The sequence below is a fragment of the Zalophus californianus genome, chromosome 6, assembly GCF_009762305.2.
Source record: "Zalophus californianus isolate mZalCal1 chromosome 6, mZalCal1.pri.v2, whole genome shotgun sequence".
In the NCBI taxonomy this organism is placed as follows: domain Eukaryota; kingdom Metazoa; phylum Chordata; class Mammalia; order Carnivora; family Otariidae; genus Zalophus; species Zalophus californianus.
Window position 1 is genome coordinate 13,030,677 of NC_045600.1, and position 12,449 is coordinate 13,043,125.

Below are 12,449 nucleotides of genomic sequence, written 5' to 3' on the forward strand. Positions count from 1 at the left end.
AGTTCAGTGGTTTTTAGTATATTTACAGACTCGTGCAGTCATTACCCCATTTTAGAAAATTCTCATCGCCCCCAAAATAAACCCGTACCCATTAGCAGTCACCTGCCATCCCCCACCCTCCAGCCCTAGGCAAACACACTAATCTACTTTCTGCCTCTATAGATTTGACCACTCGGGCCATTTCATATAAGTGGAAGCATGCAACATGTAGCCTCTTGTGATTGGCTTTTTCACCTGCCATGGTGTTTCTGAGGGTCATCCCTGTGGTAAGCATGGGGCACTGCTTCCTTCCTCACTGTGGCTGGGTAATATTCCACTGTGGGGCCATACCACATTTTCCTTATCCGTTCCTCAGTCATTGGGCATTCAGGTTGTTGGCAGTCACAGGGCCATGGCAAACAATACTGCTGTGAACATTCGTGTGCGCATCTTTGTGTGGAGAGCCCCGAGGCTTTGTGGCAGCAGGTGTCGGGTCCCCGAGGGAGCATTACTCCTAGCATCGTAGGAAAATGTTTTTCTCTCTCCTTTTCCTTCTAGTCAGAGTTCCTACAAGAATCCAATCTGATCATGGCCAAGTTGAATTATGTGGAAGGAGATTATAAGGAGGCTCTCAACATCTATGCCCGGGTGGGCCTCGATGACCTGCCGCTGACAGCCGTCCCTCCCTACAGGCTGCGCATGATTGCGGAAGCCTACGCCACCAAAGGTGAGCCCGCGCCTTCCCTCCCGGGAGGCTGTCCCCTGGGGCCACGCTGCGTGGAGCCCACAGGCCAAGCCTGTACCCTGGGTCAGCACCTCCGCATGGTGTGGGCCCCGCCACACCCTGTTCCCTCAGACCCTCAGTTCTTCAGTTACCCCTGAAATAAATGAGGGGCAAACATTTTAGTAAAGGATCCTGATAATTAATATGCAATGAAATAGGAATTTTTTTTTTTTTTTGGTAATTAAGACAATGCACAGCACACGTCAGGATTCTTGTCATATGGCCACTTGGCCACATGGCTGACCAGTTTTATTCATTATTGCCACCTCTGGGCTAATTTAATTAAGGCTGATTGGTCCCTGCAAATGGCTGTAACAGCCAGTCATCCAGTGTTTAGCTGTGTGCGTGGGGGCTCCGGGGCTGGAAGGAAGTGTAAACGTCAGCCCGGTTGCCAAGAAGGAGCTTGCAATCCCATGTGAGAGGATGCAGTCCCACGGAGAAGAAAATGACAGACGCAGGACACACACATTGTTTGACTTTTCCAAGCTGCCACTTCCTCATCTGTGAAATGGGTATAACCACATTCACTTCATAGATTTAGTCTAAGGATCAGTCAAATAATGTATGTAAAGCACTGACCACAGTACCTGGTGCATACTAAATGCTCATCAAATAATATTTTAAAATATCAGCCCCAAACAAGGCAGCAGATGGTAAAAGTCAGGTGGCTAACAGCTTTTTAGAGATAAGAGAGGTCACACAGGCCCACAGGACCAGGAAGGCTTCCTGGAGGAGGAGGGACACTTTGAATTGGAAAGGCCATCGTAAGAGAGGGAGCATCTGAAGCAGCTCCTCTCCCTCCTGCCACCTACTGTCCAAACCATGCATTGTGACTGACTGTGGCCAGCACAGAGGCCGGGGCCCTGGTCACTCGTGTGCTGTCAGCTGTCGGACTCGGTTGTCCTGCGCAACGATGAACAAAGACCCAGCCTGAGGCACACTTAAGAGCTTTGTTTCAGGGGTGACGTATTCAACCTGTTCCCTGGGGAACCTCAAATACTGCCAGGTTCATCTAATTAATCTTCGAAACCTCCCTGCGGGCCGGGGAAGGATGCTGTCACTCTTGGACGGGCACTCTGGCACTTTGGCTGGCACCGTCCTGTGAGGCTGGGGGCGCCACGGGGCGTGCTGGGGTGTGTGCCACGCAGCTGCCCCCTTCTTCGTGGTGCCTGCTCCGTCACCTCACATGCCTTGGGCTTGGGGGAGTTTGTGTGTGATTTGGGGCCAGAAACGATCTCCTGCAAGGAGAGCAACGCTTCACCAGTCACCCGGGGCCCAGTGGGTTGTCTCCAGGGGTTTTGCTAGTTGCAGAGGGGGGATGGCTCTGGGGTCTGCTTCGCAGCAAGAGCTCAGGTCCTCGTATCAGCTCTAAGACAGACTGGTGGTGGCAGCCATCTGCAGGGGGCACTGCCCGCTCAGCATTGTGGCTGAAGGAGGACAGGAGAGGGCAAGGAGGACGGGAGACGTGGTCCCTGGGTCTGGGCCTGCGTCATACGTGATTAGCAGTGCGCCCCCAGCTGTGGTGGGAGGCTCCTGGGAGACCTGGCCCTGGCCAGCTCCTGTGGGCACACATAGCATCACACGCGTGCAGGAGAGGCAAGTGTTGCTTGTGCCAGAGGAAGTGGCCTGCAGCCCAGGTGGCGCTGGCCCCGAGAGCCGGCGCTGGCCAGGTGAGAGGCAGTACAGAGGGGGGATTCTGAGCACCAGTGCTTAGCTGTCCGCCTGGTCCGGCTCCCACCACCATCACGTACTGGCTCTGCACGCCTCGGTTTCTCCATCTGTCCAGCTCTCCTTGGGTTGTCTTGAGGATTACACGAGATCATCTGTATCAAATGCCCAGCACATAGTGAACATGATCTAAATAGTAGCGTAAAAGCTGAGTGTTTGTTGGGGTACTGCAAGAAGTGACTTAACAGTAACTGAAAAATTGTCCTTTTAATTTGTGGAGATGCCCAAAGACAGGACAGTTCTCTGAGGAGTTCAAGAGGCTCTTGGTCCTAACTCTGGGTAGCAGCACTCTTTGGTTCTTCTTTCTTCTTCAAGGTCCTTGAGAAGTTTTCAGGAGAGACTGTGGACAAATATTAGATGAATGCTAGTATACGGGGTTCTCTTCTCTCCGTTGTGAACCACGAGCCTGCAGGGGTCTGAAGCAGGGTTGGTGTCCTCAGCTCAGCGTTTCCAGCACTTTTGAAGTAGTTGCTGACATTTCCAAATTGAGACCATCCAGTTAAAAAATTGGCTTTCTCGCTTCTTCGGGAAGAAGGGAAGGGCTGTCCCCTCAGGCCCCCTGGGCAAGCCCTGGCTGGAGCTGAGCGCCCAGCGCTCACCTCTCGCCTGACCACCGCGTGCTGCTGTAGGCTCGGAGTTCGCCTTTTATGGGTCACCTGAACTTTTCCACAATCTCCAGCGGTCTGATTGGACCAGGGCTTTCCGCCAGAGCCTGAAAGTATCACTCCCACATCTGCTCTTCCAGCCATGGCTGCGAGCTCTTCCCCTGGCCAGGTAATGTTAGCCTTGGCTTATTGGGAATCTGCAGCCAACATCATTCAGGTACCAGTTAGGGCTCTACTGTCTCTTAAATCCTCCAAACCTGTAATTTATAGACAAAGGAGATGAGACTGGGCAAGGTGACTGGAATGCCCACTGTGTGCCCTTTATTTGGGTATCTCAGCCAGTCTTTATCACCACCCTATGAGGTGGGCTCTGTTACTCTTTCCATTTTACAGATGAGAAAACTGAGGCACAGGGGTTAGATAAGCTGCCCAAGGTCCCGAAGCCAGGAAGTGGATGAGCCAGGACTCGAGCCAGAGCCCATGCTCTCCTAGTGAGAGGCAGAAGGGGCCTCAGTCTGGAGCCCATGTTCTTAACCATTCTGCTCTGTTGGCATGTGGATCAGAGCACGCTTGGGCCAGGTGAGGTTTCCTCATGTAGAAAACACTCAGATCACTAGAGGATACCCTTGATTTGCACATAGACACCTCTTGGCAGCCTCACCTTCATTGTTCCTCCACTGTAATTCCTGCTCCTTGCCCATATTTCTTCCTGTAAATTCTGTTCCTCCAGTTCATACTTCCTGTCTTCTCTGATGGCCTCTGGGACTCACCTGTTCAGAGTCAACCATATTCGCTGCTGTCTTTGCTCAGTAGATTAGTAGGTGACATGAAAGTCATACTAGAATCAGTTGTCCTGGTATCAGACGCCCCTGCAGGTCTGTGAGTTCCTCTAAAGGAGGAGCTGTTTGTTTTGTTTGTTTGCCATCCTCAGAACTCGGCACAGGATTTGGCACATAACTGGTGCTCACTTATTGAGTGAAATTTGTACAAGTTCCCTTGCTTGCATTTTTACTGAGATGCCCATCATGTCATTCAAGTGATCTGGGTGCCTTCACTCCTAGCCTAGCATGGTGAGATGCGTTTTCTTTGTAGATGACATACTGGGCATATTTCAATGATTTAGAGTCCTTCCCTGCCGATTATGGGCAATACCTCCAAGAGTATGCTGACGTCACACCATAACAGAGCCTGACATGGATCTCTTTTTGAAAGGTTGTACATTTCCATTCATTTCCATGATCAGGAACTTCTGACATAGATCTCAACTCCCCCCACTATCCCCCCAACTCCTTCCTTCCATCTCGTAAACCTAAGCAGACAGAGAGTGGGAATCGAGGAAATGGAGAAACTCTAGCTTCTGGTAGTACTGGTTTAATCAAGCGAGTAGACATCTTTGCTCTGGGATACAGATTGATGTAGCAAATGAAATCTCCAGGACACCAAGTGGCCACAGATGTTCTTTTCACAAATGGAAAGGCTGGGGAATAGCGGACACATGGCCACTGTCTATTTTGGGACTTAGATGTGCTGGACACGGGGTGACTTTCTGCAGATCGGCCAGTGGGAGCTGGAAGTGGCTTGCCTTCCCCGATATGGCCTCTGTAAACAGCCTTGGTATGTACCCTGTTGTCTCACAGGGACTGAAAATGCCTGGGTTCCAAGATGAGGGAGTCCTGGAACAGTCCGCCTGGTCACAGCTGGTGGGGCAGCTGTGTTCTCCGAGGTTCCTGTTCCTCCCCATCCACTAGGGTGTTGTCCTCATCTGTGTGATTGAAGCTGCTGTGGTGGCATGGTGCAGCTCGTGGAAGGGGGCAACGAGGGAGACGTCTAGGGTGAGCAGAAGTAGCACGGGTCGGTTCTGCTGACAGCCCGCTGGAGAGAGGTTGCTATAGCACCTTAGCCACCAGGGACCTGGGATAAAGAAGACTGGGGGCTCACGTAAGCCTCTGATTTGACATGTCCAGCAGAGCTTGGTCTCTCACCCAGCTAACACCTGTAGGAGGGGCAGGGAGAAGGAAGTAGCCTGCACCCAGGCTAATGAAAGGGGACGTGGAGGCCCTGAGGCTCTGGCGCCCAAGAGGAGGGAAATTATGAGCCTGGAAACAGTGGCGTGGTATTAAGCTTCCTTTCTAGATTGCGCGGTACCAAGCCGAGAAGGACCGACGGCAGAGGGCCAGCGGGGCCTTCCCAGTCACCCCTTGTACAGACATTTTCTCTTTCCACTGGGGGAGACTGCCAGGGAGGCCAAGCGACTTGCCTGATGATGCCCAGTAGGCTGGAGGCAGGGCCAGAATGAGGCAGGAAACCTTCCTGTCAAACTGCATGACCTCCGTTCCCAGGTGGAGAAGGCAGCACGGGGATGGGGAGCTCTATGGAGCCTCCCATTGTCTCTTTCCTCCTTTGCTCCCAGGTTTGAAATTGCTCCTTTGATGCGCTGGTTAAGAACCTGGGGTTTTGGAGCCAGACTGCCCAGGTTTGATCTCTAGCTTTGTCACTTATTAGCTATAAGACCTTGGGCGAGTTCCTTTCGTCTTCCTGGGGCTCAGGCTTTTTTATCTATAAAACAGAGGTAATTATAGTATCTACGTTATAGGGTTATTGTAGGGAATGAGGGAGTACGGGTAAAGCTCTTAGTGTAGTGCCTGGTGGATCAACAGAGTTTAGCTATTTTTGTTCTTGGGTGTGACCCCAAATGGCTAGACCTCTTAGGGAGCCCCAGGTAACGTCCAGTTATGGGGAAGAGGGGAAGAGTTGCCTTAGCATATCTGCCTTGTCTGGCAGAGGGTATGGTCCCAGGAGTGGGACCCAGGAACAGTACGTTTAGAGGGAAATCTTTAGAGGCAGATCAAGCAAAGATCTGAGGTCCGGAGTGCCATTTGGGGAGGAAGAGGTGTTGATGGTGTTGGAGGATGGGCAGCACCCAGTGGCCAGGGGCAGGTGGAGAGTTTTGCTTGAGGATGGGGCCCAAGACACACTCCCTCTGCACTTCACCAGTCTTGCCCAAGGCTGATCCAGAAGGTTAGAGGTCTTTGGAATTGGGCCCACATTAATGGTTTTTTCACAAAAGGCCATTTACATTGGAATGGTTCGGTTGATTCAAGTAGTGGTCCTTTAAGAGGCGAGAACCATTCACACGGTTCTCTGACAGCTGTCTTCATAAGGAACATGCTAAATACACAGGAGGGAGAGCCGCGGAGGAGAAACCATCTCTTGGTTGGACTCCCCTTCCTGGCCAGAGGCCGGGGGCCAATCTCTAAAGACCTCCCCTTCTCTAGAGTCTGCAGAGCTCATGGACCTCTTGCTCTTGCCAGAAGTGCAGGTATGATGTAGGATAGCATTCGAATTACATAATGATCTCCCCTTGGAAAATGTGACAGCCTTTTTTGCCTGCCTCCTGTAAAGTTGGCCCTGGGGCTCTCTTTGGACTGCCCACTGTGTGCGTTCTGAGCATCCCGTCTCAGGACACGGAGTCAGGGAAGGAATGAAGACCCCTGGCTTCTGCAGTGGGCAGGGTGAAGGGGCAAAGGAGCTCGCGAGGGAGGCTTCTCAGAAGTGCTGCCTTTTCCCTGAAGCTGATAAGCACTAGTCTTTAAATAGAGAACCCATTTCCAAAAGCTTTGGATCCCAACTTTGCTCTCCCCAGTTTGAAACCGAGTGTCTTCACACATCCACCGACTTCAGCTTAGCATAAGCAGTTGTTAGACCAGGAGACTTAGCACATTCACCGACAAATGTTTTTGGAAGATGCACCTGGGGATTGCTCGCTCTCTTCTGGGGGCCTCCCACCAGAGCAAACTTTAGATACATCAGCACAAGGGATGCAGTCCATCGATGAGGGGCTTTTATCAGGTGTCGCTCATGTGTGTGTTCACCACACTCTGCCCAGTCCTGGGCATCTGGGTGCCATGGAAAAAGGCTTGGAACAAGTTGAGTTGGAAATCCTTCAGATAGTGGGTGGTTATGACTTGAGGACTATCATCTTCCCCAAAGGCTGCCAGGCTTGTAGACCCCAAAGGAAGCAACTATCTTTAATCAGGGGTTCCATTTATGAAATAGAAAAGAAAAGAGAATGAAGGCGTATCTATCTGCCCCTTACCCTTAGGGGTTGATTCTGACAGCACTGTGTGTCAAGGTGAGGCCAGACCCCCAACATGGTGACTTGAGGGATGCGTTTCCTACAAGGATGCTTTACTTTCCTGCTTCAAGGCTTCTTTTTCCATCCTGGAATATTGGCTCCCAGGAGCAGCCCCAGTTTCCCCCAGGAAAGTGGAAACGTTTATTGGGGGGTTCTCAGGCTGTCACGGATGCGGGCTCCATCCTTGGAGAGGTTAGTTTGCTGCTTCCAGGGGAGCCTGGGTGTGGTGGCCTGGCTACAGGCTGGCTTCAGGCACAGACATGGAGACCAGTGCTTAAGAGCTCTCCAGCCGGCTCACACAGAGGCAGCAGCTGCCGGGGGTGGTGGAGGTGCGGCTGAGAGGATGTGAGGCTGCTGGTGTGCTTGGTGGGAGAGAGTGTCACTAGAGAGATGTGACGGTTGCTGGGGACCCCAGAGTAGGGAGGGGGCGGACCAGTGGCCGAGTGTCTGTGTCATCTGCTCTGTTCAGCCCCAGCCAGCCACTCGGCAAAGGCAGTACAGGAATGTGTTGTGTTTGTAGAGAGGATGGAGGTGGCAGTGCAAATCCAGGTCCATCCTGCAAGGCTTTCTGCTGGTGGGGCCAGAGCCCCTGCCCTGGGGAGGTGCCGGGGTGCGCAGGGGGAAGCAGTGTATGGAGACTTTTGAGGGCCCAAGCCAAGCTGAAGACCCATTTTGAAGTTCTGCCAAGCTCTGTGGGTTAGGGCCCTTTTCACTGCAGGTGAAAGAAAACCCCACCTTGTCTGACTTCAGTGATAGCTGGATTCAGGGCTCAAAGATGGATTCTTTCTCCCCATTTGTCTCCGTGTTGGTTCCCATTTCAGACTCCAGGTGGCTGGCTGGAGCAGCCCCAGACTTGATTTTCTTAACCTGGGCCACATCCTCACTGTGTCTCAATGCCCTGGTGGATCACATTCCTACTCTTGATCTAGTTCCAGCAGCGAGCATCATGCACCGGGACTGGCTCCGGTCTGGCGTGAAGGCTGTGATGAAGGAGGGTGGTCCCACCAGCAGAATCAGAGGGAGGGTCCACAATAGATGTCCACAGCACAGCTCTTCTGAATAGGAGCCCTCTCGTCAAAGAGGCCCAGGGCCCTGTATGCCCTTCTCTCCTTGGAGGTGGTCCTTGCAGGGGAGAAGGAGAAGGGACACTTGGGGAGGAGCCAGGTGACCGCTCTGTGATGGAGTCACTGTGGACTGGACTGAAGATGCCTGGCAACCAGACCACATCAGGTGGGTCAGCACTGAAGGAATGGGACTTTTTGGAAAAGAGTTGTCTCCAGGGGTGGAGGTCCCTTGGGGGAAGAAAGACTTCCTGTTCTGGCCTTGGGAATGGGGCCAGAGCTGGGCAGCGGAAGCTACACAAAGTCCAACGTTAGGCCTGTATCTGGAAGTCTTTCTAATAGCGACAGCCACCTCAGGGCTCGGCTGCCCTGGGAGGTGGGGGGCCCAGTGGATTAGCATTTATCAAGCCCTGCCCTGAGTCACGTGCGGTGTTTGCTGATTGACCTGTGTGATGGCACCTCATTCTGGCAGTAGTCCCTGTGAGGAGTTGAGAGGCTGAATTTCAGAGGTGAGGTGGGATTCACATCAAGGCCTGTGGACTCCAGAATCCCTACTCTATTTGCTTTATTGAGCTGCCTTTCAGCTGGAGCATAAATTCTCATTTGGAGTGGGGCTGCTGTTGACAAGGGGCTGAAGGACTGGTGTCAGATAACCTGCAAGCCCTTGATTCTGTTCTGTGATTCTTAAGCCATTTGATCTAAGTCTCTAAGTCTCACTTTTCCTACCTGCAAAATGGGGATAATAATACTCAGATGAGAGTACTGAGAAAGCTGAATAAGACAAAATGGGAAGTGCTTTGAAATATATAAATCTGAGAGGTGAACAGTAGGGGATTTGTGTCGTCTGTCCTCATGTACACCTGGGTTTGGGAGCAACCGGTGGCTGTGATGTTCTCGCTCTCCCCACGGTCCTCCACCGCCCCCCCCCCCCCCCTGGCCTGGGCCCAGGGTCCTGTCTAGCGTGCTCCTTTCCTTGGGCAGCCAGTGGGGCTTCTAGCTATCACTGGGGTTGATCGCTTACCCTTTCCCCTATAATTTTATCTTATTGTTCTTCTTGATATAGACAACATACGTATGCATTACATAAAAATCAGAAGTATAGACCGGTCAAAAGAACATAAAAATATCCATCACCTGGTCTGCCCGGAGCCAATTTCTGTTAACATTTTAGTGCACTTACTTTTAGATCTCTATAATTATCATGTGGGTTTTTTTTTTTATAAAAATGAGATTATACCACATATACTGCTTTATGACCTGCTTTTTCCACTTCACTACAGATCATAAACACTTTTAGCAGCTGCACAGCATTTCATTACATGGATAAGCTGTAATATATTTAACTAAAAAGCCTCTATTTTTGGACATGTAGGTTGTTTTCAGCTTTTTACTGTTACAAGTAAAGCTGTGACGAACGCTCTCTCAGGCTGATCTCTGTGCTTGTCCTTAATGCTTTCCCTAGGAGAGATTTCCAGAAGTAGAATTTCTGGGTCAAAAGAGAAGTATTTCCAGACTGCTCTGCAGAACGTCTGTACCTTTGTGCTTTCCTGCCCACAGGGTGTGGGACCAGTTGCCTCTCCTTCTGGCTGAAACTGAGTAGAATCCCTTTGATCTGAAAGTGAACTTTGAGTCTTTGGTTGTGTGTTGAGTATAGACTATTTGGAAAATAAAGAAAAATATAAAGCAGAAAATAAAATCAGTCACCATACGACCACTTGAGCTAGTGAACCACTGTTGGGGTTATATGTAAATATATAAAACATAGAAAGATAGATATTTGTATAAGATATAAAATATTTAAAGATAAAAAGATATATATACAATATTTTGTACACAATTAGGATTATGCTATATATATTATTTTATAGTCTATTTTTCACTATATGTATGTGTGTGTACAATTATTTTTCCATGTCATTAAATATATATATTTTTTAAAGATTTTATTTATTTATTTGACAGAGAGACAGCGAGAGAGGGAACACAAGCAGGGTGAGTGGGAGAGGGAGAAGCAGGCCTCCCGCCGAGCAGGGAGCCCCACACGGGGCTCAATCCCAGGACCCTGGGATCATGACCTGAGCTGAAGGCAGATGCCTAACGACTGAGCCACCCAGGTGCCCCTCATTAAATATTTTTGAAAAAAGTTTTTAATGACTGCACTGTGGTGTGCCTTATGGATATTTTTGAACAGTTGCCTATGGAATGTCTGAATTTAGTTCTTCATATTACAAATATGGTCTATAGCTCTATAAAAAAACAGATTTATTGAGATATAATTCAGATACCATAAAATACAACCTTTTAAAGTATATGGTTCAGTGGTTTTCAGTATATTAAGAGTTGTGCAGTGATCACCACAATCAATTTTAGAATGTTTTCATCACCCCCAGAAGAAACCTGTACTCATCAGTGGTCACTTCCCAATATCTAATTCACATCACCCCAGCCCTAGTCAACCACTGGTCTACTTTGTGTCTCTGTAGATTTGCCTCTTCTAGGCATTTTATATAAACAGGATCACATAATATGTGATGTCTTGTGTCTGACATCTCTCACTTCATATGTTTTCAAGGTTTGTCCATGTTGTAGCACGAATGCATGGTTCATTCCTTTTTTTGACCAGATAATATTCCCTTGTATGGATATCTCACATTTTGCACATTTTATTAATCCATATGCATCAGTTGATGGACGTGGGGTTGTTTCCACATCTGGGCTGTCATCAGTAATGCTGCTGTGAACATCTGTGTATAACATTTGGGGTGCATGTATGTTTTCATTTCTCTTGGACATACACTTGGGAGTGCAATGGCTGGGTCATGTGACTACTCTGTGTTTAACGTCTTAAGGAACCACAACTGTTTTCCAAAGCGGCTGCCCTGCTCTAAAGCTTCCAGTTGCTTCCCGGCTTGTCAGCACTTTACTATCCGTCCCCTTGATGCTAGCCATCTCAGTGGGCGTGAAGTGGTATCTCATTGTGGGTTTGATTTGTGTCTCCCGAATGACTAATGATGTCGAGCAGTATTTCATGTGCTTATGGGCCATTTGTGTATCTTCTTTGGAGAAATGGGGAGTCAGATCTTGTGCCCAGTTTTAACTTGGGTTAGTTGTTTTTTTATTATTGAGTTGTAATTGTTCTTTATATATGTTAGATATGGATATAGGAGACATGGTTTATAGGTATGTTGTTTATGAATATCTAGTTTTAAAATATTTGCTGCCATTCTGTGGGTTGTATTTTCATTTACTCAGTGGTAGCCTTGGAAACAAAAATGTTTTAAATTTTGATTAAGTTCAGTTTTTCCTCTTGTTCTTGTTCTTCTTCTTCTTCTTCTGGTTGCTTTTGTGCTTTTGGTGTTGTAGCTAAGAAACCACTGCCTAATTGAGTTCACAAAGATTTACTCCTATGTTTTCTTCTAAGAGTTTTATAGTTTTAACCCTTACATTTAGATCTATAATCTACTTTGAATTAATTTTTCTATATGGTATGAGGTAAGGTTCCAACTTCATTCTTTTGTATGTGAATATCCAGTGATCACAGCAGCTTTTGTTGAAAAGACTGTTTTCCCCCCTCACTGAATTATCTTGATGTCTTTGTGGAAATCAATTGAACATGAATGTAAGGGTTTGTTTCTGGATTCTTAATTCTAACCTGTTTGTCTATACGTCTATCCTTATGCCAGTAATCACACCTGTCTTTATTACTATAGCTTTGTATTAAATTTTGAGATGGGGGAGTGTGAGTCTTCCAACATTGTTCTGTTTCAAGATTATTTTGGCTCTTCTGGGTCCCTTACATTTCCATGTAAATTTTAGGATCAAGTGGTCAATTACTGGAAAAAAAACTTACTGGGAATTCGATAAGGATTCTGTTGAATCTATAGATCATTTTGGGGGAGTATTGCCATTTAGTCAATGTTAAGTCTTCCAATCCATGAACATAGAATGTCTTCTTTCTTTCAAAAATGTTTTGTAATTTTCAGTGTGCAAGTCTTGCATTCCTTTTGTTAAATTTATTCCTAAGTATTGTATTCTTTTGGTGCTATCATAAATGGAATAGTTTTCTTAATTTCATTTTCAGATTGTTCATTGCTGGTGTATAGAAAATACAAGTGATTTTTGTATATTGATCTCTTATCCTATAACCTTGCTGAACT

At 48.2% G+C, this 12,449-nt stretch overlaps 1 protein-coding gene across 5 annotated transcripts in view; it reads left to right on the top strand.

Annotated features, from left to right (window-relative positions):
• Window positions 1-12,449, top strand: part of TTC7B (tetratricopeptide repeat domain 7B) — a 249,804-nt gene that overhangs the window by 29,042 nt on the left and 208,313 nt on the right. For all 5 annotated transcript variants that reach the window (XM_035727914.1, XM_035727915.1, XM_035727917.1 and 2 more), the window contains exon 3: window positions 538-706. In XM_035727914.1, coding sequence (XP_035583807.1) covers window positions 538-706 — 169 coding nt within the window. The remainder of the gene's footprint in view (window positions 1-537; window positions 707-12,449) is intronic.